Source organism: Etheostoma cragini, chromosome 19 (genome assembly GCF_013103735.1).
Source record: "Etheostoma cragini isolate CJK2018 chromosome 19, CSU_Ecrag_1.0, whole genome shotgun sequence".
NCBI classification, from domain to species: Eukaryota; Metazoa; Chordata; class Actinopteri; order Perciformes; family Percidae; genus Etheostoma; species Etheostoma cragini.
Genome location: NC_048425.1, coordinates 8,765,236 through 8,790,201, shown reverse-complemented (window position 1 = coordinate 8,790,201; position 24,966 = coordinate 8,765,236). Strand labels below are relative to the sequence as shown.

The window sequence follows — 24,966 nt, the reverse complement described above, 5'->3', positions numbered from 1 at the left end:
GTGTTCGCCTCCATCACAGCGTAATGGGCAGTCAAACTATTAGGACATTTTTGTGAAATGTTGTAATAATTAGTGTAGTAATTACTGAGTCTGGGCCAAAAAAAGTGTGATGACCCAATGAGGTTGACCAAAAAAATCTACTCTTCTCATCTTTGAATTTTTCTGCCATAAAAGAAGAAATTTTTTCAAGGCGTTCTCAAGAATCGACAGACGGACGGACAACCCAAACACAAAATCCTCACCCTTAAATGCCACTGCACCTGCAAACGTGGAGAGAAAAAAGACAACTATTGTTGTGATTAAATCTGAGCGGTGAAAAAGTAGTGTATGTAACTGGTTTTATTTTTTCTTACTTTTTTATAACAAAGCATATGAGTGTGATGACAAAACAGAGCACAAAACATAAATCCAAGAAAGCCCCTCCGTACACTAACTGTAGGATACTATAAGAACAAAGGCTAGCATCATGAGGATTATATTTCACCTCCCTGCTGGGCAGCTGTACTTGGGACTGTAGACTATGGACTGCTCTTTCAGCTGGTATAAAATGAGTTTTTGCCTTAAAACAAGCTGAAGGATGGTACATTAAATATGAAGTTTTAAGTGGGCAACATTGTTAAAAAAAGAAAACTGGAAGCCCCATTCTACCTGATGATCTGAACACTGAAGAATGACTGGAAGGTGTCATGATAAGGGAGTTGTTGTATGAGGTAACTTAATCTGGAAAATGTCACTAATGATTCAGTATCTGCTGCATCCATGGTTAACGGTTATCGGTTCAGGCAAAGATTTAAGAGCGGTTGGATCCAGAGGCGCCATCTTCATCATCGGGCGGACAGGCGACAAAATCAGCCAACATGGAGGCCATGGCTTCATCGTCCAGCTGAGGGACGGACACACAGTCAGACAGACAGACAGACAGACAGAGAGACAATTGTTGAGTCCTGATCTGGGATCATTAGAGACACTCATGTAAACCACAGTGGAGCCAGGAGAGTGGAGAGGCCGGCTGCAGCAGGTCAAACGTTAAAGAGGCCACTGTTGCTTAGTTACCTATGCACATGCAAGATATCTCTTGAACTCTTGAAGCTCTGCTGGCTCCACTGTGGTGTAAGGTTACAGCCTGTTTCTACATAGTCGTTACTAAGGATGTTTCCGTCACATTTACAGCTGTCAGGTTCACTGTGTTCCTCAGAAGGAATCACTGCACACGGGTAGGCACATGTAATGACATTTTAAACATGTTTAGAGGCTAAAAAAACACATTTTAACTTGCCCTGTTTAAGCCTGTTGGCTGCTAACTCTAGCAGCAGGATAACTCGGTGTAGGCTGCACCGATTGGTTTCCTTCCAAATTTCCAAACAACAGAGTTACGTGTCGAAATTGACTGGAGTTCTCCTTTAACAGTGGGGTAAACTGAATAATATTGACACATACTGTGCCTTTATTTTGAAGTGTATTATACTGATTGGTCAGTTTTGTTAGCAGTCAAGGTTGTCTGTGGTGAGTGGTTGTGAGGAAGTGAATGAGTCAGGGAAGGGTTTTTGTGGGACCGTTGGACGGACCAAGGAGAGACATGAAGACGAAAGGGGAGTGAGAAACATTGGAAGCATCGCACACAAGCTACCATCAGGCAACGTTGCAACATTTCTCTCTTCTCCATTGTGTGTGTGTGTGTGTGTGTGTTGTACCACAGTGGGTAATATGTTTGGAGTATGTTTTACATTTAAACCATTTTAAGGAGGAATATTTGTGTAGCTGTAGTGGAAACAGGATAACTGTGTAATATCATCTGGAGAAACACTGAATTTATTATAGCCTATTTGAAGGGTGTTATTTGTGCTGTATGATGAAAGATCCCAACCTACTGCACCGGACGTGGAGTTACTCCTGTCATTCCTCCCCAACCACGTATACAGAGAGAACTGGCAAAACTCGTTTATTTACTAACCGGGGTAAGATTGTACTGCTGTGCACTGACGGATGATGAAGGGTAAATCTGACAGGTGGATTTTGGGAAATATTTCCACAATGACACTTTAAAGCAACTATGTGTATAATGTACTGTATATGTGGTATGTCATTTTTATATTATTCTGATAGTTTGAGTTTTGTTTACAGATGAACCAGTTGGGGTAGCCTCTATTTTTATATTTTTTATCTAATCGTGTCCCTGTACATTCAAGTCGGAACATTTAGACGGGCGTTACCTCCCCAATCGCAACAACGCTGCACGTCTGGCAGGCCGATCCAACATCCTGTTGGGACCTTTTCACAATTTTTTCCTCCATGCTGTAAAGTCAACATGAACCCCAAATTAGCCAGGAATTTTTACCTTTTTCTTCTCTGTGCTTTGGCCCGCCTCTTCCTGTGGCTCCTCTCTCTTCCTCTTCACTCCTTTCCCCTCCTCTCCATCACTCCCATCCTCTTCCACTACTTCGGTCTCCTGCTGCTCGGCTTTCATCTCCTCTCTCTGCGCAGCGTCTGTCTCCTCGTGCTCTGTCGGGCCTGACAAGGTTTCGGGGTCTGCTGTTGCTGGGGCATCTCCGTCCTGAACAGCTGCTAGTTGCTCCTCCTGCTGACTGGATGGTTGGATATCACTCACACCAGCTTCCTGTACAGGTTCGGCTCCTAACTCCTGATGAATTGAAGAGTCAGCTTTAGGTGGAGAGGTCAAGTTTCCTTGTGACAACACTAACAAATCCAGCTTGATATATCTAACATTAGTGGAATAAAAACACAGAAACAAAAGGAGGGGATAGAAACACTCAGCATCTGGTTATGCAACCAGATGCTGAAATGTATTAAACTTTATATTATCTATTATCTTGAGAGTTCTAAATAACACTCAGACTTATTCTAGGATGCACTATAGTCACAATTCTCTGCGTCTCAGAGCAAACCACCTCTGTCATTGGGAAAACAGACATCTGGGCTGGTGTCAGTGATTATTCTGATAGGCTTTTGGCCCTTTCATCTTCAGTAGACTTGACTACTGTAAAAGTGTCTTTAAAGGTCTCCCTAAAAAAAAAAAGAAAAAAAAGAAAAGAGAAAAAAAAAAAATCACTCAGCTGCAGCTGATTCAGAACGCTGCTGCTCGAGTCCTCACTAAGACCAAGAGACTGGATCACATCACTCCAGTTCTGAAGTCTTTACACAGGCTTCCTGTGCCTCAAATAATTGATTTCAAAGTGCTTTTGCTAGTTTATAAATCTCCAAACGATTTAGGGCCAAAATACATTTCTGATCTGGTACTACACTGTGACCCCCCCAGACCTCTCAGGTCCTCTGGGACAGGTCTGCTTTCTGTCCCCAGAGTCAGAACCAAACAGGTGGAAGCAGCGTTCAGTTTCTATGCTCCTCATATCTGGAACAAACTTCCAGAAAACTGCAGATCCGCTGCTACTCTCGGTTCTTTTAAATCAAGGCTGAAGACCTTTCTTTTTGATGTTGCCTTTCTTGAAATGGTTCTTCTTAAATGTTCAATTTCTTGTACGGCACTGTGACTTTTATTCTTGTGTTATATTTGTTTCTATTTTTATTTTTAACTGTTTATTCTTGTGTTTTATCTGTTTTTGTTTTTTAACTGTTTTTTAAACTGATTTTGTGTAAAGCTATTTGAATTGCCCTGTTGCTGAAATGTGCCTTGCCTTTTATCCATCGCCGGCCTCCATTGTTTCCCTTTGTTCCGTTCTCTTTCTTTCCTTCCCCTTACCTGTCAAACTAGTTGTAACAGATCTACAGACTTGCTAAGTGAATCTTCAACTAAATTTAGCTAATGATGTGTGTGTGTGTGTGTGTGTGTGTGTGTGTGTGTGTGTGTGTGTATATATATATGTGCAATGTGTGTGTGGAAATAAGTGAAGTTCGCTGTTAGCTGGAAACACAGCTCTACTTCCCTGTTTACAGCACCTCATGTTGTTGCAATGTAGCTATTTCAAAGTACAACATGTGTGACTATTGTGTCACTGTATATTCTGTGCTTAATTTAGGATATTCTTCAGAATTCAGAAGAAATGGATGATTTTCAGTCTGATTATAGTCGGCGATGGACTTGTGCATATATATTATTCATTTTCAGAAATGATGGAACAATGTGTTCTTACAGCGCCTCAAGTCTTTTGACATGGATGCATGTGTTAAAAGGGGAGATGTAACAGCTATGGTACCAACCTGTTGATTCGGATTGGCTGTGCACTCTTCTGAGGTGGCAGCCAGCTCAATCTCATTGGCTCCTTGCTCCCACGACCCTTCTCCCTCTCCTCCCGCTGCTTCCTCCTCCGTCTCCTCCCTCTCCTCCCTCTCCTCCAGTGCTCCTCCGGTGACGCACAGGATCTGTGGCATCGTGGGGTCATCCATCCTTTCGCTTTCATCCTCCTCCCCCTCCCGCGCCTCCTCCAGGACTCCGATGCTCTCCACCTGTAGGAAAGGAACATTTTGACTCTAGTTTTAAGATTATTTCATGTTTTTAACTCGATGAAGCGGCGTACGGTTTGTTAGATATGTATTAACATACAGTATGTATGTAACATTCAACCGAGAGACCAAATCTAACAGGATCACATGATGTCCTGACAAATGGTATGAGATAACACCGGGGGGTGTAACACCAGTTTATTAATAAATGTATACATTTCATATACCCTATTTATGAAAAACAGGTCATTGTAAACTTTTTCTCTAACTATGATTTGAACCACTCGGCACAGGTTTGTTTTTCTGTTCCTGCCATATCTACCTCTACAGCTAAGAAAGCCTCAATGATTACAGATTGGAATAACCTCATAATCATTCTATCCATTTAATCTCTCCAAGCCTTTAAAAATACCCTGTCTTCTTATTAAAGAACCAACTGTAGCTATCCATAACACCTATACAACAACATGCTAACCACTTTCAAGATTATTACTTCTATCCAATGTAATTCTTGATCTGCCTAGTACTAGCACATGATTGACTGATCCTACATTTTTTTCCTTTCTTTGTGGCTGTTTTGTTTATAGTCGTGATTGTTTATTTCTGTCGCTAAGGACTTCCTTGACAACTAAATGCTCCATCTCAAAGGGTTATCCCTAATAAAGAATTTCCACTTTGTGATTTCAGGAAAAGAGCTCAGGAAATGTACGTTGTGAATTGCGTGACTCAATCAATCCGTCGTGACGACAGCGCCAGACAGGACGGTGTCCCTTTTGGTGACTTGAAGCTAATGGGTTACGGTTACTCTGAAGAGACAGGGAAGAACACTAGAGGTCTTTTCTCGTACGCATGTTGGGATTGGTCTCTTTAAGACTCTTTTTTTAAGAGAACAATTTCTTTTGGGATAAATTCCTACTACACACCTTCTGCACCTTAATCCTGTCGTCCCCAAAGAGCGAGCGGCTGTTCTGGATCTCCTCGATCCCTCCTTCCGCCTCTCCCTCCATGCTGAACCCGGCCATCCCACCGTCATCCACTGCCGTTCGGAGCACCTTTACCCCGTCAGTCCCCACCTCCCCGGCCTTGTCCTCCGCTTCTTCCAGTGGAGGGATGTCCCCGTCCTCCTCTTCTTCCTCTTCTTCTTCCCCCAGCTCTTCCCCCTCCTCTTCGTCATATTCGCCATACTCCTCCCCTTCGTACAGCTCTTCTTCGTCGGCAAAGTCGCTCACATCCTCCTCCTCGTCGTCCTCGTCCATGCCCTCGTCATCCTCGTCCAGCTCTTCGGCGTCCTCCATGTCGTCCTCCATATCGTCCTCCTCTTCTTCCTCCTCCTCGTCAGTGCTGTTTATGTTGATGACGGCCGAGTCCTCGTTGCTGGCGGACGGTGGCGGTGGCTGATGCGAGTGGAGGTGGCGTCCTTGCTGGCTCAGCTGATTCTGCAGCTGGTGCATCTGGAGCGGGAGTGCCATGGCACCGGGCTGGCTTGGCGTGGACGCTTGCATCAGCATCTGCTGGAGCTGTGGTCGGCCTGGCAACGAGTCGCCAAGGGAACCGGGCGGGGCGGCGAGCGTGCTGGAGTTGAGGGGCGGAACCATGGAGACGACTGAGGAGCCGGGGGCAGGGAATGAGTTGATTGGGGCGGTGGAGGTGGTGAGCAGAGGGGAGGAAGTGGCAAGGTCATTGGCGAGCGAGAGCCGGTCAATCGTGGTTCCTGTTGTGGTGGTGGTGGGGACCATGGCGACAGACTCCCCTCCCGGCAGCGTGCCTGGTCCTGCGGAGGCCATGTTGTGAGAGTTGGCTGCAGCCACAGCCGCCGCTGCTGCCGCCACTGCCGCCGCCGCCGTCTCGTCTTGCTGGCTGTCCATGTTGAGCATACCTGGTGGAACAATGACCACGCTGTCGTCCGAGTCACTGGCCAGTGAGATCTCCACGTCGTCCGCCTCCTCGCGGTCGTAGCGGACAAACACAGGCCTCTGCCCCTCCGGAGGGCCCAGCCCGGCAGGATCCGGCTGGTGATGCCCGTGCGGGGACAGGATCATGTCGCCGGGCGCCTGGCCCGACAGCCCTGGGACCAGGGAGAGGTGGTTCTCCAGGGAGCCCAGCAGGGAAGAGGAACCAAGGCCGAGGGTGTGGCGGTTGGGGAAGGGCGGACCAGGGGCAGGGCCTCCCAGGAGCGTCGGCAAAGTGAGTCCAGGGGTAATTCCCTGGGAGGACGGGAGGATTGAAGCGGCGGGGGTTGGCTTCAAAGTGAGGGGTGGTAACGGGAGGGCGATGGAGGGAAGGCGGGGGTGGAGGAGGGAGTTACAGATGGTCAGAGCCTCAGTACAGAATGTAGAGACCTGAGAGGGGAGAGAGCACAGAGTGTCATTAAAAACTGAAATTACTGACAGCAAAATCTAATTTAATTCAGCATGTAATGCCAAACATCCTTTCCAGTGTTTGTGCCACTGTGGGTCCATAAACGAGTCTGTGTAAAAAGTGTCTGTGGTTGGTTAACATGTCAGTAATAACAGCAGGACAGCCGAGTGGGTTATCTGAACTGGTAAAGTCAGGTGAACAGGTGAAGTGAAGAATTACAAAACAGTGAACGACACGCTAACGTGCTGATGGATTCTGTGTTTTTGCTGAGCTAGATTACAGAATGTACTGTAAAACAGATCAGTGATGCTGCTTTGTTATCTCATTGATATCCATGAAGTTTGCTGGATGTTTGTGTGTGTCACGGTGACACAATTTTGTTGGTAAGTAATAAGTAATAATAAGTAGTAAGAGGCAAACCAGCTATAAAAATGACCTAATGTCTTTTTATTTCAGTGCTGTGCGGGGGATCTAAACTCAACTTGTTTCATTTCAACAGTTAGTTACAGCTTTACCCCTTTCTCTCCCTGTTTCCTGTCTCTCTCTATTTTGTGCCTATTGTTCCGTTTATTCTTCTCTACTACTTCTTGCTCATTCACAGATTATTTTCTCTGTACGCCCTCTGATGATTAGGAGAGTACTGCAACGAACAATGCGTTGAGCATATACGAGCGTGAGTATACCTTCACCTTCCAATCTGACTGTTACTGGGTATTATGATCTTAATTTTTAACTTACAGATTTTCATTTTCACTGTAAATGCATATCGGTTCCAGGTATCAGTTATCGGTTTCATTAATTACTAATAAACGTTATTGGTATCAGCCTGGAAAACCCAGAATTGGTCGATCCGTAATAATGACTTCTTCTGAAGAGTCCATCATGTTTTGTTAATCCTCTGTGTCCTCCTTGGTTACTAATAACAGTGTGGACGAGGTCAGTGCCCGATCACCAAAGGCTTGTATCACGTGGACGCTGAAACAGTTGATGTCATTTCTTAGAATTCCTCATGGGGGAGACAGAAACTACACACTGTAGCTTTAATCTCTTTAGATCAACATGATTCATTGTGAAAAGTGTGGTTGACACCATAAACAACATTTATCACCAAAAGGCGGCGAGTTTGCACGTATAAAAGAAAAACAGGGCCAACACGCCTGTACCACAGAGCAGTGTGTCCCTCCCTCAGAGCAGATACAGCACCTTAAGGTTGTGGTCGTTGCGTCCGTTGCTGAGGATGGACACGGCGCAGGTCAGAGGGGGAGGCCAACAGGGGGAGGGGACCAGGATCAGAGCCAGCAATAACCTGAAAATCCACAAAAATAAAAACACTGATATTAGCCTGATATGCACTGCACGACGGCCAAGAAAATGCATTTTTCTCATCTTTGCTAGAACATACAAGTAAGGTCAAACATGATCTATTGTAAACCAGGAGCTTTGGCAGACAGTTGTGCAGTAAAATAAATACATGTGAAGGCAAAGGTTGAATTCTGGCACTCTGTCTGACAAGTTATAACTTGCAACGTGCTGGTCTGCAACATTCTAAAACTTGCCAGTTCACACCAATGCGACCAGACGGTACATCATCTCCATAGCAACGACTCTCTGTTACTCTGTTCAAACTTCCAATTTTTATTCTTTTTGTGGCTGGACATATCATTTGTTGCGTTTAAATATGATTTGATAGCAAGATGCTTGCTTCAGTTGAATTTCTAGTGATGAAACGACCAAAACAAGATTCAGGATTCACTGTTTTGGCAACAAAGCTCTCTCTCTTCCGTCACTCAACCACACGCCATGCTCGTTGGGCCTTCGTCTCAAACTCAGCCATTTTGACCGTTTTAACAAAGAAATAAAATGGATTACGGATAATTTTATTTCTACAGTTTGTAGCTGACTTTACAAGTTGACTTCTCTATTGGCTGTTGGAACAGGGGACGTCCCTTACTTATAACCAGCCCCTGAGACTCGACCAGCTGAGTCACAGCTGGTTTGATTTGAGCTGAGACAAGTCGGTTCAGATCACTACAAAGTTTCGTCTTCTTGCGAATCTTTGTTCTGAACTGGGTTTTGGGAAAGTAACATTTGGTTTTTGTAACCAAAAAGTGGAATGTTCTTGACTGGCTATTCAATCCAAATCATAGTCAGCAGATTAACATCACAGTGTAAAAAACGGTTATATAACTCGTTGACACACAAAATGCGTTAAATTAAAAGCAGCAACCAAAAACACTGTACTTGTAAATCTTTCTTTGTGTAAATGAAGGTAGTACCTGTACAACTCCTGTCGGGCGAGGGCGCTGCTGTACTGCCCACTGACGCCCCCTGCAGACTCACAGGAAGTGCTGCTGCTGGACTGTTGTTGCTGGAGACGCACACACAGCGGCAGCACCACGTCGTGGAGACGCTGTGAGGAAAAGAGACCGGAAAATCACAGACTGACTGTTTGCCACTGACAAAGAGAATTAGATGTCCACTCTGCAATAGAGGGAGGCGTTGACGTTTACCTTGTGTATGTCATCTTTCAGCAGGGTGCCGCTGGCCAGGATGATTTGCCTCAGTGCTGTGCGGAAAGGAAAATCAGTGTGATTGCACCAGATTTGCACAAGACAAGCAGATCAATAAAGGTCACAGTTCTATCATAGGATGCATTAAAACTGAGGCAGCATCTCACCTCTGAGGGCTGAAAGACAAGTATCCTGGTTGGCCAGAAGGTCTCCTTTTCTCTGAAGTGAGGGTCCGACTGTGTCCACTATAACCAACTGTTTTGTCCTCCGCGGGCCCGGCTTCCCTCCAGGAACCGCATCTGCTGACAGACCCACCCGGAGCTGGTGGGACAGGACAACACAGGGGGACAGAAGGAGAGCTGAAGACAACACTTCCACTCTGCTGCACTGACATTAAACAGTGCCAGTCCTGCAAACTATTGGTTCACTTATTATCTATTGGCAGAAAAAAAAAAAGGATTTGGGAGGAAGAAAATTTAATTTTGGGATGATAGTTAAGGAAAAAGTCCTTCTAACTTACAATGATGGAAATTTGTGATGGTCCAATCCTTTTTCAAGATAGTTTTTGGGTCATTTTTAGGTCAGGTCAGAGTTGAACCTGCGGCCGCTGTGTTGAGGAGTAACCTTCTACATATGGGCACCCGCTCTACCAACTGCGCTACCCGGGTGCCAATGATCAGCTTCTTTAACCGATTTTTTTTATAATTGAATATCTGCCGATACAGAGTCCCGATCCGACACATGTATTAGCTTAGATAATAGAACTGCATGCTGGCATATTTTATGGTAACAAAATAACCAGTAAACAAATTAAGTAACTTAAGTTTAATACATTTTAAGTGCAGCAAGTGAGTCTGTTTTTTCAACACCAAAACAGTTCTCTTTAGGATCCCAGCAAAGTCCCAACCCAAAAATTAAACAGTTTCAAGTTCCCCGCTGGAAAACAAACTTAGTGACTTAGTGACACCTCTTGCGGTTAGAAGTCATGCTTTGATTTTCTTATCGTGTTGCCGATGCTGGCTCCAGGGAATACCAGCCTGAAAGTGTGGTTTCCTGGTGGAATCACGGAAGAAGTGGGGCGAATTTGAGGAATTCGCTCCTGTAAAAAACGACGACTAAGAAAGACAGACTTTCTTTACTGGTGGCCAAAGGTTGGCAAGCTAAGAGACACTCTGTGGACAGACACTGGTGAGTGGCCACAAGCCATGTGGATTTGAATGTGCCGGCATCAAGGCTGTCTGGCAGTGCTTCTGTGGCACAAGACGTGGGTCATTAAAGGCATCGATCGCCATAAGCTGATGTTAATGATCGAAGTAAGGTAAACGGGGTGGATGCTGATCATTAATCAAAATGAGCTTGATCTGATACCTGGATTGGGACATCCCGCCAGCATTGACTGTCACAGTGATGTACAATGGCAATGGTATCCCGTGGTGGGACACTGCTGCAATTTCTTTGACGTTACATCAAGAAAGCAAACACTGGGAAAACGCAGAGAAGAGCCAGTCGCTGACCCCACGACAGCGGCAGCTGTAAAGGGAATTCAACTCAAGTCGGTAAGCTAGCTAGTTAACGTCATTGTTACCAGTTAGCCAACTTTCAAGTGTTACGTGTTAACGGAAACGTTACAGTAAACACTAGCGTCAGCAGCCAACGTTTGAATTTACAGTCAGTGAGCTGACTTTGTTAAAGTGTTGCTGATTCACCGCTAGTCTAATCTTTTCAGATGAATTAGAAAAAGAAGGTTGATGGTTGATCATGCTTTGTATTCTTATCCACGCTGAAGATCACTTCCAATTATTCTAACTAATGATACTGTAGGAAAACGTGTTAAATTTTAGACAGTACGCATTCATTTCCAGGCGGTTCTGGGAGGATGGTGAAAAAAAGGTAGTCAAGCATTTTTTACTGTAGAATACATGGTGCTTGAATACATTCAAACTTACTACATGCAACTAACCTTGACAGACTCCGCCCCTGGTGTGATGTCACCAAGCAGGTGACTAAACAGGAGTTCTGAGTGGCCAGGGCTTCCCTGGAGGATGCTTGCCGAGGCTCCAGCCACCTGGATCCACAGCTCTAAAGTTCTGTACACAGATACTCGCACAGAGCTGTGGGATGAAGCAGAGACACACAAGATGAAGGCTTCGGCTGCCAGAGTCAAAATCTGACATTACCACATGATCCACAGCACCGCTGCCGTATAAACCCCCCCTTCTAAGTCCATGGTTGTTTCTAATGAGACCATTTGTCTTAATAGTAATAAACTGGGATAACTTCAGCCTTCTTCCATGCCCCAGCCCCTTCAAGAAACCAGTTCCTATCACCCACAGCAAGTTACCTGTAGGCTCTCTGCTGTCCCAGACTGGCTTCGGGTGGCGGTGCCCACGCAGAAAGGGTTTGAGAAAACAGCCTCTGTAGCACAGCAGCGTACTGAACCATGCCGCTACGTACACTGCAACACACAACACACACTGAACAGTTATCTTATGTAGTATCTGGTATCTTCAAAATTATTCAGCTACTGCATGTGATGTACAGGTGTATGAATTCAAAAACAAATTGTGAGTGTGTGTGTATGCACGACAGTACTCACGCTGTGATAAGTGCCGATAAGACCTCCAGTGTGTGGGTGTGAATGATGGGCAAGACCAGCAATCTCACACTTCCATCGCCTGTTAAATTCTGACACACACACAAAAACACAGAGTTTATTAGCATGTGTTTTCATAAATGTCAGGTGGTGATACAGTATTAACAAATCAAAGTGTCTTGCCTCCTCAACATCGGCCAGTAGCTGCATTTTTAAAGTATCAATCTAGTACCAGTATCTAAAAAAAACTCAAAAGTTTGTGTGTGTGTGTGTGTGTGTGTGTGCGCGCTCACTATGCTCTTGGAGCTAACAGCGAGGACTCTGCACACCAGGTTGAGTATGGGTCTGACAGGAAGACGGACAGCTGAGGCAGGATCCACCCTAAGGGACAAAGATAAGAGCCAGTATGAATAAACACCAAACTAACCTGAAACTGGAAAAATAAAGGTTTCGTTAAAGTTGTGTGTGTGTTGTACCTGAGTGTGTGTTTGAGTGCCAGGCAGACAGCTGTGTATCTGTGCTGGAGCTGCAGCAGCAGCAGGGGATCCGATTGGTCGAGATGAGGAAAGGCCAGCTCCACCCCCGAACCTTCATATTGCACCGTTCCATCTGTCCCAGGAAATAGCAAAAAAAAAATTAAATAGCATCATCGGAGTATGATACACATGTAAAACTCAGTGCCATGAAGTGTTATAGCAGTGTCCCAGTCTGCTTTAAGGAGCTCGAAACCATTTGATAACACTGTAGGCAGCGGTGGTACAGCTTGATCTTAACAGAGAAGGTTAAATACGGTTTCACAGTGCTTAGGCAATAGACTGCTTTAAGAGAGGAATAAAACCAAAAAAAACAATTATACATGTAGGCGTGTCATCTGTAGGCTTTCGAGAAACACTTGCTTTGAACTTAAATTAAAAAGCACCTACTATACCCTCAACCTCATTTAGAGGTTGCAATATGTCAAGACGAGCCTCAAAACTCAAACATTGAACATGTCTCCTCTCGGAGAACGACAAAGGTGAACTCAATGACAAGTGCAACATGGCGGCAGAGGCCCGACGTGAAGAGGAAGGGAACCGGTTGATACAACAAGAGATTAAACTTGACGTGCCCAGACAGCAGGCGGCGCTAGTCTGTATTGTTGCCCGAAAAATGAAAACCTTAAATGACGACCGCGTCACGTGTATCTGGCTTCTCCCAGATTTCAAAGCCGACCATAATAGCGGCTCGTTTGGACTACAATCTTGTATTTTACGAAAATTCACCAAAACGTGTTTCTGAAAACATTTTAAGCGAGAAATAGGCCATGCAGTTGCTGAATCTGTCTTCATTTCAGATTGATAAAAGTCAGTTTAAAATTAACCAGTCTACCTCGGCTCTGGAAAAAAACGTGATAAAGATGGGATGTGCTCCATTATCACCGAAGTAGAGGAACTAATAGTGCTGGATTTTTGTGTCTATCTGCGGAGTAAGGAGAAGGACTTCCTGATTAATAAAGTTGGCCAACTGGAGTAACAATGCCGATGCAATAATATTCATCCCTGATGAAGCAGAGGAGAGAATATAAAATATAGCCACGTTAAGAAGGTCTAGGGCTCCAACTAAAGATGTACCGTATGAAAATTGAACCTTACGGTTATAGTCACCACAATTATCACTGTTTTCAGTATTATCCCGGTATTTTTAAGTGTGTTCAATATGTTCAGAAAGCACCGATAGGCCTACACAAGCTGAAATAGTTTCAAAAAGTGTAACAGTGTTTATTATATTACAAAAATATAGGCAAAACCTTATCAAAAGTGCAACTTTTAAGTGTAATAAGTGCAGCTTATTTGTCAGAAACATTTCCAGTAGTGAAGGTTCAAATTATATAAATCCAAACATTCAAAGTTAAGACATAAAGAAAGATATGTAAACAAATCAAAGAAACTAATTATACACTTGTTTTCTTCATCATCAATTTCAGGAGACTCGGATGAAGCTGGGAAAAATTGAACACAGTTTCCACACCATGGTTTACCGTTAAAATGTCTATCAGTGTTTCCCTTGAATGCTTTGAACTCAAACATATGAGACATTCAGTTCACTGTCAGATGAGTGAATACACCAACATTATTTCCCATTTAGGAAGCTGGAATCAGAGATTTTTTACTCAAGCCAAATAATCAATAATCAAAATAGTTGGCCAATAATTTAATAGTTGGCATCTATATATAGAGATAGAGAAGTAGATCATCCCTGAACCCAGTTCTCAAAGACAAAATGAACCCTGGCTCGGCAAAAGCCTTAAACCATCGCTGACAAAAAAAGTGTACCTGATTCTGAACCCTGGTAGATCTGAGCCAGCAGGCCATTGGCTGAGGCCAGCAGGCAGTGAATCTGATTGGTCCATCCCTCAGCTCTGCCTGCACCCACTCCTCGGTCCAACAGGCCCCCCAGACAGGGCAGGTGACCGTAACACAGACAGGCCATCTGACAGAATGACAACCAGGCACAGTTAGATGGAAATACGTTAAAAAAAGCCTGCAGGAGGAAAAAAAACTTGGCTTTTGACTATTCTGAATAGAAATCTGGTACAGTTTGAAAACAAAATACAACGTATACTTTTGTTACAATTCCGGTAATGCAATTTTGGAAACAAAACTGACAAGAGAGGAGAACAATTGCAACATCTTTATCAAGACACTGATACACCACAAACCTCTTGCGTTTTCTTGTTTGTACTGTCCATTTTGGAGAGGAAATAGGCTCCCAGTTTATCCTGAAAGAAGCAGAAAAAAAAGCATTTTTTTTCCTCTCCCTTAAAGTTTCTACATGGGGAATTGTTTCCTCTGTCCTTGAGCACATCTTACCCTGAGGGATCCACAGGCTCTGGGGTAGTAGGTCATACAGGCCGTCATCCCTTCCATGGCTGCCAGCTCACACTGACAACACATGAGCAACAAAGCTGGTTAATGTCTTTTTAATTCCAACATGAGAATATAAACCTTGAATTACTGTCAAATAATTGGTTTTATCAAGCAAATCTTATTTAAATGCAACAACAAATATTACCCCCAATTTCACTCCCTATGTGAATTTGAAGTGTATATATATGCATACATACATACATACATTTGAACTTATAGACACAGAAAAGTAACACACTGTTGTATGTACGTTGACATTTTTTAAGAATTATGTATATTAATTTTGTCTTATTGTAATTTCCTATCGTTTAGATGGAGCAGTGTGCGTAGTTTTTTGCAATAAAGTTGTGAGAGAGAAAAATATATATATACTGTGTATAAACAAACACACACACACACACACACGCACACGCACACGCACGCACACACACGGTCCTTCTTCATTTAACTCTTAACTACTTGGTTTAAATAATATCTTGATTGTTTTGTCAATTAAATATCAGACAAGGGTAAAGACTTCCAGTGTCCAAAGAGATTTGTCAGAAACCATTAATTGCTTAAATGTCTGACTTTGGCACCCCCAGTGGTGGCATTTATGGCTGTAACATATAAATTGTGGGCAAAATATGTTGCATAGATGGTCAGTTGTGTCTAAAAGGTGAATTCTTGTATATTAAATGTCAATTTGCAATGTTTTGTAATGGTCCTGCCGCGTCGCCTCACCTCTGTCTTGAGGCCCAGCAGAGATGTGAGGATGCCCAGGATGGAGTTGAGTCCGACCTCCCTGGCCAGTTCTGCGAGCTGGGATGAGTACTGCAGCAAGTCCTTCAGGATGTTCACCGCCAGCTGGATGGTCTGAACCGGAGCCTGAGACTACAGGAAGAAACCGGTAGGGGGGAGATCAGGGGGTTGTTCGGTGGTGGAAGTGTCACTAACACAATCCATTTGTGTGACGTCCTGATGCGTTCTTTATTTAGTGATGTTATGTTCTGTGCCAAGGCCTCAAAGCGCGCGTTGAGAACTCCAGGAAGTTTTCCGTGAAGCGTGTATTGCGGCCTATACCGTTTTAGACAAATGCCGTGATTGATGACATCCGAAGCCTCGCTGCACATCCATACCTTGGGACTAGTTTATGAAGTGGTTCTAATCTACAAGGTTTCAATACACATCCATGATCTACACAAGGACATTCACGGCCCTCTGCCTGGTAAGACCACTGCCAAATTCTAGTTTTAGAACAGCCTACTAACATTGCATCTCCTGCTATTATATTTTGACCAAAAGTATTGATTTACCCACGTTTGATTGCAGCATTCCGCCCCCCCCCAAGAAATCGTTTATTATACAGTTATGTTAATGGTAGCTTCACTTCACGGAGAAAGAGAAGAGACAAAAAGACTGTGCTTTGCTGGAGCCTCAACGCACTACCCCAATTCAACATGAAAAGACCTGTGTTTGACGGCCGACACAGATAACAGGAATGCAGCTTAACGCTGTGGACATTTTCACAATTCAGGTTTTATAGAGGAGGCCGACAGGCCGCTCTGTTTTTGAACGGGCACGTATGTGTATGCATCATACCTGTACGACCTGCTGCAGGGATCGCAGCCAGGAAACGCAGTGTTGCTGGAACAGATCACTGGAGCTGTCCTTAACCAGCATGGAGAGCAGGCAGAGCCCCTCAAACCTACACACACACACACACACAATAACATTAAATTATTTATTAATACTTATTATATTTTGGTTGTGTTAATGTAAAGAATGTCCAGTATACTGTGTAGATCCAGACTTCTCTTTGTCATCTGACCCCCATTAGGTAGATGGAAGAAATTAACAAATTTACCCTCAGGAAACTTTCAATTCAATTTCAGCATGTACATTATTATTACTTTGTTTATTGTTATATGTTTTTGTCTTCCTATTAACTTAAAACTACTGTAATATCGGATAAGCAATCAACTTGTCGAAGGTGTTTCTATCCCATCGTATTGGTGTTGATGCTGAAACTAGTAACGTGTCATTAACACTGACAGGGAAGTTTCCCAAAAGTTTGTATGATTTAAAAGTTTAAAATATCCTTAAAAACAGTCCTTCCTGTGAGAATTTTACATCGTTAACAATCCATACATGCTCTTTTCGATTTGAGTGATTAGGGTTTATGCACTTCCGCCTTTTATTATCCACTAACTTTATTAGAAATTGGCAAAGCTGATATCAAATATAACACTAAAATGCGCAACAACAAAAAATGATACAATGACATAACCACCATTTAGACCACTCAGACCATACATTAAGTAAAGACTGAAATATGACAGCTGATAAACACTTTTTTTGTTACTTATTTAAATCGATAGTGTAGTCATGCTGTATATACTTGATGTTGGACTAATGTGTGCCTGGTTGGTTATTGGCAATGGGCTTTATAAATAAATATAATCAATAATATCAGACATTTTCTCACCTGGTCTTGCTCGAGCCCAGTTTGGCATTGCTGAAGCCCACGAGACCCCCGACGGTGCTTGCGCCCTGCAGAGATTTAAACACAGGTGTTAGCTAACAGTGGAGGCACGTATTATAAAAAGCACGAGACACCTCAAAAGCTAACGTTACTGTCTCCGAAGACGTCAGCTCAGTAAACAACAAAGCGTGTAGCAGATGCAGCGGCACAGCCACAGCAGGCTAACAGGTAACTAGCTTCCAAGCCAAATATAGTGCATCTCCGGACAAGGCTCTACCTGTGTCTGAAACACGCCATGTTCTCTGTAGTTAGCCAACAGAGCGGGTAAATACTCTGTACGCTGTTCTTTCAGAACCGACACCAAACCCTCCGTTAAGCGCGTAGCAGACGGGCCACGCAGCCAAGCCGATGTAGCCATGTTCTTGCCTCTCTGCCAACCGAACGTCACAAGAATGCGACGAAGTGACGTCGATTAAGCAACGCCACTTCTTTGTTGATGTGCAGTTTCTTCGTCAGCTGCTGGTTGATACTTCGGTTTTTAGGTCCTCTCCTGTGTACGCACAGCCGAGTTGTCGGCGCTACACTGTGTGTGGACTACAGTGGGAGTTGTTTTCGGAGAGCTGCTGGTTGTGGCCGGTGAATTCCTGGCCACTCATGGCAAACGAGCGGCTCCGAGCTCTGGAGGATGTGGAGAAGGAGATAGCGACGGTCATGCAGTGCGCCGGTGAGGACACATTTCACCGAACAGCGCAGCGATTTCAACACAAAGCCCGCATATAGGCATTTAGGCAGCGATGGAACTACTGTTTACTACTGTAAAATACTCTGCTACAAGTAAAAGTCCTGCATGAAATTGTTATTTGAGTAAAAGCATGTAAGTAGTATCAGGAAAATCGTACTACAAGTAAAAGTACTCTAACTATATGTTCTGTATACCTGTTATTTCTGACAATTTGATAAACAAAATGTAAATTATGCTTGAGTAAATGAAACCCCAATCAACAAAACTGCTTAAAAATAATAGTATTCGCTTTTCCAACAGCTGTTTGAATTGCTTTTTTTCTCAGAACTCTTATCATGTTGGCACTAGTGATTTTCCTCTCAAGCTGGCAAAAACTTCTCTATTCCTCTAAAAAACCTAACACGTTACGGGCATTGATAATATGTATGCTTATAAAGCTGATATGTTGTTGTTGTTGTTGGATGCGTCCCCTGCAGGTAATATAGTTCTTGAACTCTCCAAAGACAAGCACAACGCCAGCCTCCTGGACAGACAGCTGGTCCAGTTCCAGAGCTCCGTCAACCGGGTGGAGAACGAGCTGAGCGGCCAGATCCGCTACCTCACACAGGTCAAACACACAGTAGTAGGATCCGGGTTTCTATTTGTGTGCATTAGAACCCTGAACACCACTGCAACAAAAACCAGTTTCAGTTTCGTGGTACAAGTTGTAACTTAAAAATGGACTATGTCATAAAATGGGGTGCTCTGTTTTACTTTAATGGTAGGTTTGGCTTTTTTCAAGTCATTTTCTGTTGTCTCTCAACTTAAAAAATATATATTTTTATTTGGTAATTGAAAGGGAAAAAAGGCCCGTACTACTCAGTCCGTAGGGAGTTGGGTGGGGAACAGGAGGGTTACTGGTTCAACTCCCCATATTGACCAAAACGTAGTAGTAGAGTGTGGATTGGTGGCTGGAGAGATGCCACTTCACCTCCTGGGCAATGCCAGGTGCTGTTGAGCAAGGCACCGTACCCCCCCCCAACCGCTCAGGGCGCTGGTTCAGCTGGCAGCCCACTCACTCTGACATCTCTCCATTAGTGCATATATAGGTCCTTAGCATGTGTGTGTATTTCAGGCCTGTGTGTGATTACTAACAAAGTGTGTACACAGAGTGTAAACTGTAATTTCCCCACTGGGGATTAATAAACAAATTAAAAAACAAACAAATTTAATCTCATAGTGAGATTCCCATAGATAGTAAATGCAGCATTGTTTAAATACTACAGAAAGTAGTATTAGGAATATCACAGCAGTGCCGGCGCCATTCAACCGAGTGACTCTTTTTTTCTAAAGGCGCCCACATTTGGTTTCACCATTAATCATAAACACGTTGAAGGACCTGGGGGGAGGAATTTGTTTTTTACCGTAATTTTACCTCGTAATATTTATCGTGACAAATCCAATGAATTGATTAAAGTGCATCAGAACAGAACAGAGCCGAAATTCACCTGTCTTTGCTTCTGTCCCCCCAGGTAGCTACTGGTCAACCTCACGAAGGCTCCACTTACTCAGCCAGGAAGGACTGTCAGATGGCACTGAACCGAGCCGAGTACGCCAAAGTCAAACTGGGAGAACTGGGACGGACCTGCGAAGTCATGCTGGAGCAGCAGCAGCAGCAGCAGCAGCAGCAACAACAACAACAGCAACAACAGCAGCAGCAGCAACAGCAACAGCAGACATGAGACCCGAGATCTGGATCTGCTCCTGCACACGGTCTAACTTGCAAGAAAAAATAGAAAAAGTTCAATCCTCCTGGAGGGAAAAAAAGACACACCGGCAAGTCCACGCAATGTTTGACACACTCCTACTCAAAAAGGGATATTATAAAACTTGATTTAAAGTGCTTGTATTATGCTCATTTTCTTCATAATTGAAAAAAGATATACAACAATAAATGACAGAATAAGCATAATATGAGCACTTCAAGACATTTATTTACTATTTTATTCACACATTATGCTACTTTTGGGAACCCAAGACTTTTTTGAACTTATTTCATGCACCAACACAATTGAGTTCAGGCATGATTTCATGAGAAATAATGGGCAAAACACTGAAGTCACATATAGCAGTGTAGCCAATTATGTCTTTATACAGTGCTCTGACACAAATGTGGACATCACACTACAGAAAGCTGAGTTTGTTCTGAACATTGTGATATATACCCAAAATTGGTATCAGGTTACACACACACAAATAAACCTTAAAGCAGAATTTAAGAAGAAATGTAAAGCTGCCCTCATACATCAGAAGGTATGCAACATTTCGGTACTAGACCATCTTCAGGCAAAGGCTGGTCTAGAACCAAAAAACTTTAAATTGTTTCTTGCAAGTTAGACAGTTTGTGGGAGTTTCTGGACCCGCTTGTCCCCCTCAGACACACCTGTCTAACGTTGTAGATGAGCAAAGTATTTTTTGGTTTTCTGTACTGTTGTTCTGTTCAAATCATTTCATGGATCCTTTTTTTCGTATATGATTTAGTGTAACGGACAAAGTCTTAAGTTCTGAGCACAAATATCTTGATATGAGCATGTTGAAAAGAAACTTTGGACCATCCATAATGTATATTGTGTTCCTGGACGGCCATTTCAGTGACTCGGCAGCTCACTGGTTGATGACACAGACTATTTAGAGGACATAAAGCAGGGGTGTCAAACTCATTTTCCCTAATAGCCACACTGGAAGAGAATCACATCAAGGGCCAGACATATACGGTTAATGGCATGCTTTTAAATACACATACATTGTTTTCCCTGGCTTTGTGGAAAGGTGTCATTCCTCAAGAAAATGTACTGTTTTTCAAAATTAAAAAAGCAATTGCCCAATACATGTTGTGTCTCATTGTAGGTTTTTGGTCATTTTTGTTTTCCTCAGGGTTATTTTGAGTTTCTGTAGTCATTTTGTTGTAATTTTGGACTGTTTTTACCATGCTTTTGTCTAAAACGTTGGGAAAGCTAGAGGCTAAAAGTCTCTTAGTTACATTCATTCATTCATTAGGTGCTGCCCCTAAACCTTTTTATAATAGCAGGGAAAACTTTTTGTAAAGTCAAGTATCTTTGACTGTTATTGCATGCCGTTTTTTGGGGGATATTGTTTATTTTACATATTTTTTGTGGCTTTCTCAGTCACTTTTTGAAAAAAAAAGCAATTGTCTGTTTTTGCAACATTTTGTTGCTTTTTTGTCGTTCGTTACGACTTTACAAAAGTAAGCAAAAAGTTCCTTAGCCATCACAGAGTTTAGCAAATCAAGCTACTAGACTGGGACAAACTTTTTTTTAACCTAAATTATTAATAATTTAAATAATTAACAGTTACTTATTGTGAACCTAAATTAATAGGCGGTCAGGATCAAAATCTGCAAAGGGGCTAGGTTCGGCCCACGGGCCATGAGTTTGACATGTGGTTTAAAGGAACAAACAAAAAAAGACGTGATTACTCTGATCAAGAAATGCCTTAAAGTCCATTCAAGTCAGCAGAGGATCAAAACACTTAGGATCAAAGGGACTGAAACGTCCACCCAGACAGTCCTTAATCAGGGCTGAAGGCAAAGAATTCTGATACTGTTGGAGTGGACAGTCTCTTATGTCTTCAGAACCTCAGTACGCAACCTGACGTTCACAAAACTGTCCTCAACGTACAAAATGACATTCCGCTTGTCCTGCATTCTTCTAAACCTAGACTTGTTTACATTCTCAGCAATATTTTGTTCAATGATGTAACACGCCGCTGTCCAGGATTTGCTGAACTTTGTTAATCTGAAAAGCTTTTTGTCATGTTTTACGTCAATTCAAGGTCACATCACCCATCATTTGACAGATTATTTGTAGATTTTAAGTAAAATAACATCAATCCAATAGAATTTTGCAACATGTTTAAGTCGTGAAGTCTTCAATTTACCTGCTTTATGAATCTGAGGTTTGATTATGATAATGGCGGTGGTATGTTACACTTGCATAGCTCACATTCACATCTCAAAAGGACAAAAGAAAAGAGTTTTTATCATCTGAAATCATGCATCTTTATAGATAGAAAAAAAACACTGGCAAACACAGACTGTGGCACATAATTCAATACTACGGAACGATCACAGGAGATTACAGCCAAAATGATGGCGAGGCAGATGGTCATCGCAGATTCATCACTGCACGTTTAGAAGTGACAAGAAATGAATTGCCAAAGACATGTTTGATCACAGTGTCGTCATTATACACTTTGTCCACCAGAGAGCACTCACAAGTAGATTTTTTTTTTTTTTACACTTCTCAATTTTACTCCGATCAAATACTGTGAGTAAAAGTCCTGAATTCAAAACGTTACTTAAGTTTCTAAATTAAAAGTACTCTTTTTACAGAATGGCACCTTTAAAAGTTCAATGTCATCATAGAACAGATTTTTTTGTGCTGTCAATGCAGAGCCAATTTCAAATACTGTGTATTACTGGGTATATTGGTAGTATAATACATATGTTTTTTAAATAAAAAATAACTTAAATGGTCAAATAAATGTATTGGAGTAAAAAATAGCCTACAGTTTTTCCATCTGGCATTAAGTGGAGTAAAAGTATAAAGTAGTGTAAAATGACAATACTCAGGTAAAGTACAGGTATGTCAATATTGTACTTAAGGACAGTACTTAATGTACTTAGTTAGATTCCACTACTGTTAATCTCACACTGGTAGGTTAAAGCTAAACTGGTTTCTCGTATTAAATCCCCTTTCACACATGTACTACAACGCGCTCACTTCCTGGAAATAAACCGTTTGGTTAAGTCGAGGGCTGGGGCCTGGTAGAGCATGCTGGAGGCAGAACGGGACGCGGATTACACTGCAGCCACGTAGCCAGTTCATAATTTGGTCATAACAACAAGTCTCCGATAGACATTTGCATAATCCAGGCCAGTGTTGTAATACTCAAGACCGCTCTTGGTGTCAAGACCGGTCAAGATCACAACTGTAAGGATATTGCTAAATTGCCTGTCCATTACTATAATGAGATGTAAAACTCAGTCAAGTTTTTGGTTGCATTTGAAGTTTGCATTAAAACTTCTCACTATTAATCACTTCTCCCAGACCCTTTAACACACACTCCCCAGTAATGAACACCGGAAACGGGAGAAAAAGCTCTGTCCGTCTGGCATTGGTCTGACATTTGGAAGGTCTAGAAGAGCCGAATCATTAAATCTTTTAATTCCTATTTCAATTAGCCCCCTTCATACTCCTAACTCGTCCAATACAAACACTTGGGCAGTGGCTCTCGGCATCAGATACCAACGCCAAAAGCACCCTTCAGCATCTGTATGGAACGCAGTGGGCAGAGGAGCAGCTCGGCGGCACTTTGAGATGACATAGTGTTAAGAGCGACGGTAGTGAGTAGTATGACAGGCGGGAGGCGGTTGGCCGGGGTTTGTGTCCCATTCTTGTCCAACTGGCCCTGAAACGTACATTTTATAACTCACCCACCATCTTTTCCTAAACCTAAAACTGTCCCATTCTTGTGGCGCGCCAGTTAAACGTATGCCCCAACCCTGAGCATCACAAAGGGATGCCAAGAGTGGGCTCCGCCTCAAATGCTGTATCTAGTTCTTAGATTACATCCATGGCATATTCGTGTTAATGACCCTTTCTGTTTACCCTTGGAGAGTTTCTTCTGGCTTTGCACCACAATTCATTAAAATTACACAGACTGTGTACTTGGGAGCTAGCAGGGTAAAGATCCCTTTTAATGTCCGGTCCAACTGATTCAGACATTTGGCTCTCAGATTTACGTAATGTTTAGATAAATTCACAGTTGCAGAGCATGTGTGAAAGGGACTATACATTTAAAAAAAAAAAAAAAAGTCTGTTCCATTGATATGCGTTCCAGAAAATACAAAAGATAAGCTATAAAATAATATTGGTTCATGTAACTCTCTAGCTAGTTCTGCTCCAAATATAAAAATGCATTTAGTTTGATTTATTATAAAGAGGCTAAGCAACAATCAAAAGCAAACCATAAAAGACAACAGTTAAACAGTTGAACCTCAATATAAAAACACCACTCGTATTCCTTTGTTTAAAAGCTAGAATTATATAAACCTGAATCACAGCAGAATGTACAATACTGACATCAGCATAATGATGAAAGAGTCAAGCAGCAGCACTTCTGTAGGAACATCTGTAAAAGTGTAGCCTCACTTAGTTAAATGTGCACTATAGTTGCTCGAGTCACTGACCACCTCCTTCTGTTTTTACACGAGCAAACAACCAGTGTGACTCATAGTGCGTTCCATTTGTACTCGGAGGTTGAAATTTCAAAAGGTCAGAGTTGTAAACACGCCCCCTGAACTCAGATTTCCAAGTTGGGAAATTGGACAACATTGCAGTACCCTGAGCTCAAAATCCAACATGGCTGCTCCGTTTGGCTGGGTATCGTCCAAAATGTTTTGATTGAACTGATACCCAGGGTGAGAATTCCCCTTTTCTGGTCTACATATCCCTGCCTCTACTGAAATTTTTTTTTTTATCCCCGGTGGGGACAAATACACTAGTTAAGTTTAGAAAAAAAGATTGTTTTTGCTGCAAAGTGAACTCCGCACCCCGGCTTGAAAGCTCTCTGTTTATGTTCACACCAAGTTGTGCTATTTCACTTTGAGATTATTTTCCAATGGATATTGAAGTTGATAAATAAGTGTTTTAGCATGGCCAGCTGACTGGCATTATCCATGATATTGTAAGGAGGATTTAATTATTGCACGTTTTGTTTTGTTGTGCATGATCAAAAACAAATTGCAACCCGCTGATACCAATACCTTGACTTTGATGACGGTTTTCGTGTATTTTTCAGCTCCTACTGCGTGAACCCTGGCTTTTTCTGTAACGTTTTCCTGGGTGTTTCTACGACATGTAACATCAGACAGCCGATCACAACCATTATTAGATCTTAGTTTATTAGTAACTAGT

At 42.7% G+C, this 24,966-nt stretch overlaps 2 protein-coding genes across 5 annotated transcripts; one reads left to right on the top strand and one right to left on the bottom strand.

The window, feature by feature from the left end:
* Nucleotides 1-324: 324 nt before the first annotated feature.
* Nucleotides 325-17,758, bottom strand: pelp1 (proline, glutamate and leucine rich protein 1). 2 transcript variants are annotated; one of them, XM_034856699.1, is made up of 21 exons: nucleotides 17,525-17,758; nucleotides 17,251-17,315; nucleotides 16,365-16,470; nucleotides 15,507-15,656; nucleotides 14,727-14,798; nucleotides 14,576-14,635; nucleotides 14,190-14,346; nucleotides 12,354-12,486; nucleotides 12,171-12,258; nucleotides 11,881-11,969; nucleotides 11,626-11,739; nucleotides 11,245-11,395; nucleotides 9,452-9,605; nucleotides 9,285-9,340; nucleotides 9,051-9,184; nucleotides 7,978-8,080; nucleotides 6,249-6,755; nucleotides 5,340-6,218; nucleotides 4,174-4,419; nucleotides 2,336-2,638; nucleotides 325-883 (listed from the first exon to the last, which is right to left on the bottom strand). In XM_034856699.1, exons 1-21 carry the CDS (start codon nucleotides 17,663-17,665, stop codon nucleotides 791-793), a joined length of 3,801 nt encoding a protein of 1,266 aa, XP_034712590.1. In that variant the 5' UTR covers nucleotides 17,666-17,758; the 3' UTR covers nucleotides 325-790. The 2 variants fall into 2 exon arrangements, with proteins under 2 accessions (XP_034712590.1, XP_034712589.1); XM_034856698.1 differs by having other exon boundaries at nucleotides 5,340-6,755.
* On the top strand, nucleotides 17,737-20,076 carry med11 (mediator complex subunit 11). 3 transcript variants are annotated; one of them, XM_034856910.1, is made up of 4 exons: nucleotides 17,737-17,971; nucleotides 18,466-18,596; nucleotides 19,501-19,653; nucleotides 19,699-20,076. In XM_034856910.1, the coding sequence occupies exons 1-4, from the start codon at nucleotides 17,902-17,904 to the stop codon at nucleotides 19,708-19,710; spliced, it is 366 nt and encodes a 121-aa protein (XP_034712801.1). In that variant the 5' UTR covers nucleotides 17,737-17,901; the 3' UTR covers nucleotides 19,711-20,076. The 3 variants fall into 3 exon arrangements, with proteins under 3 accessions (XP_034712801.1, XP_034712800.1, XP_034712798.1); XM_034856909.1 differs by having other exon boundaries at nucleotides 19,501-19,656; XM_034856907.1 differs by having other exon boundaries at nucleotides 19,693-20,075.
* Nucleotides 20,077-24,966: the final 4,890 nt, after the last annotated feature.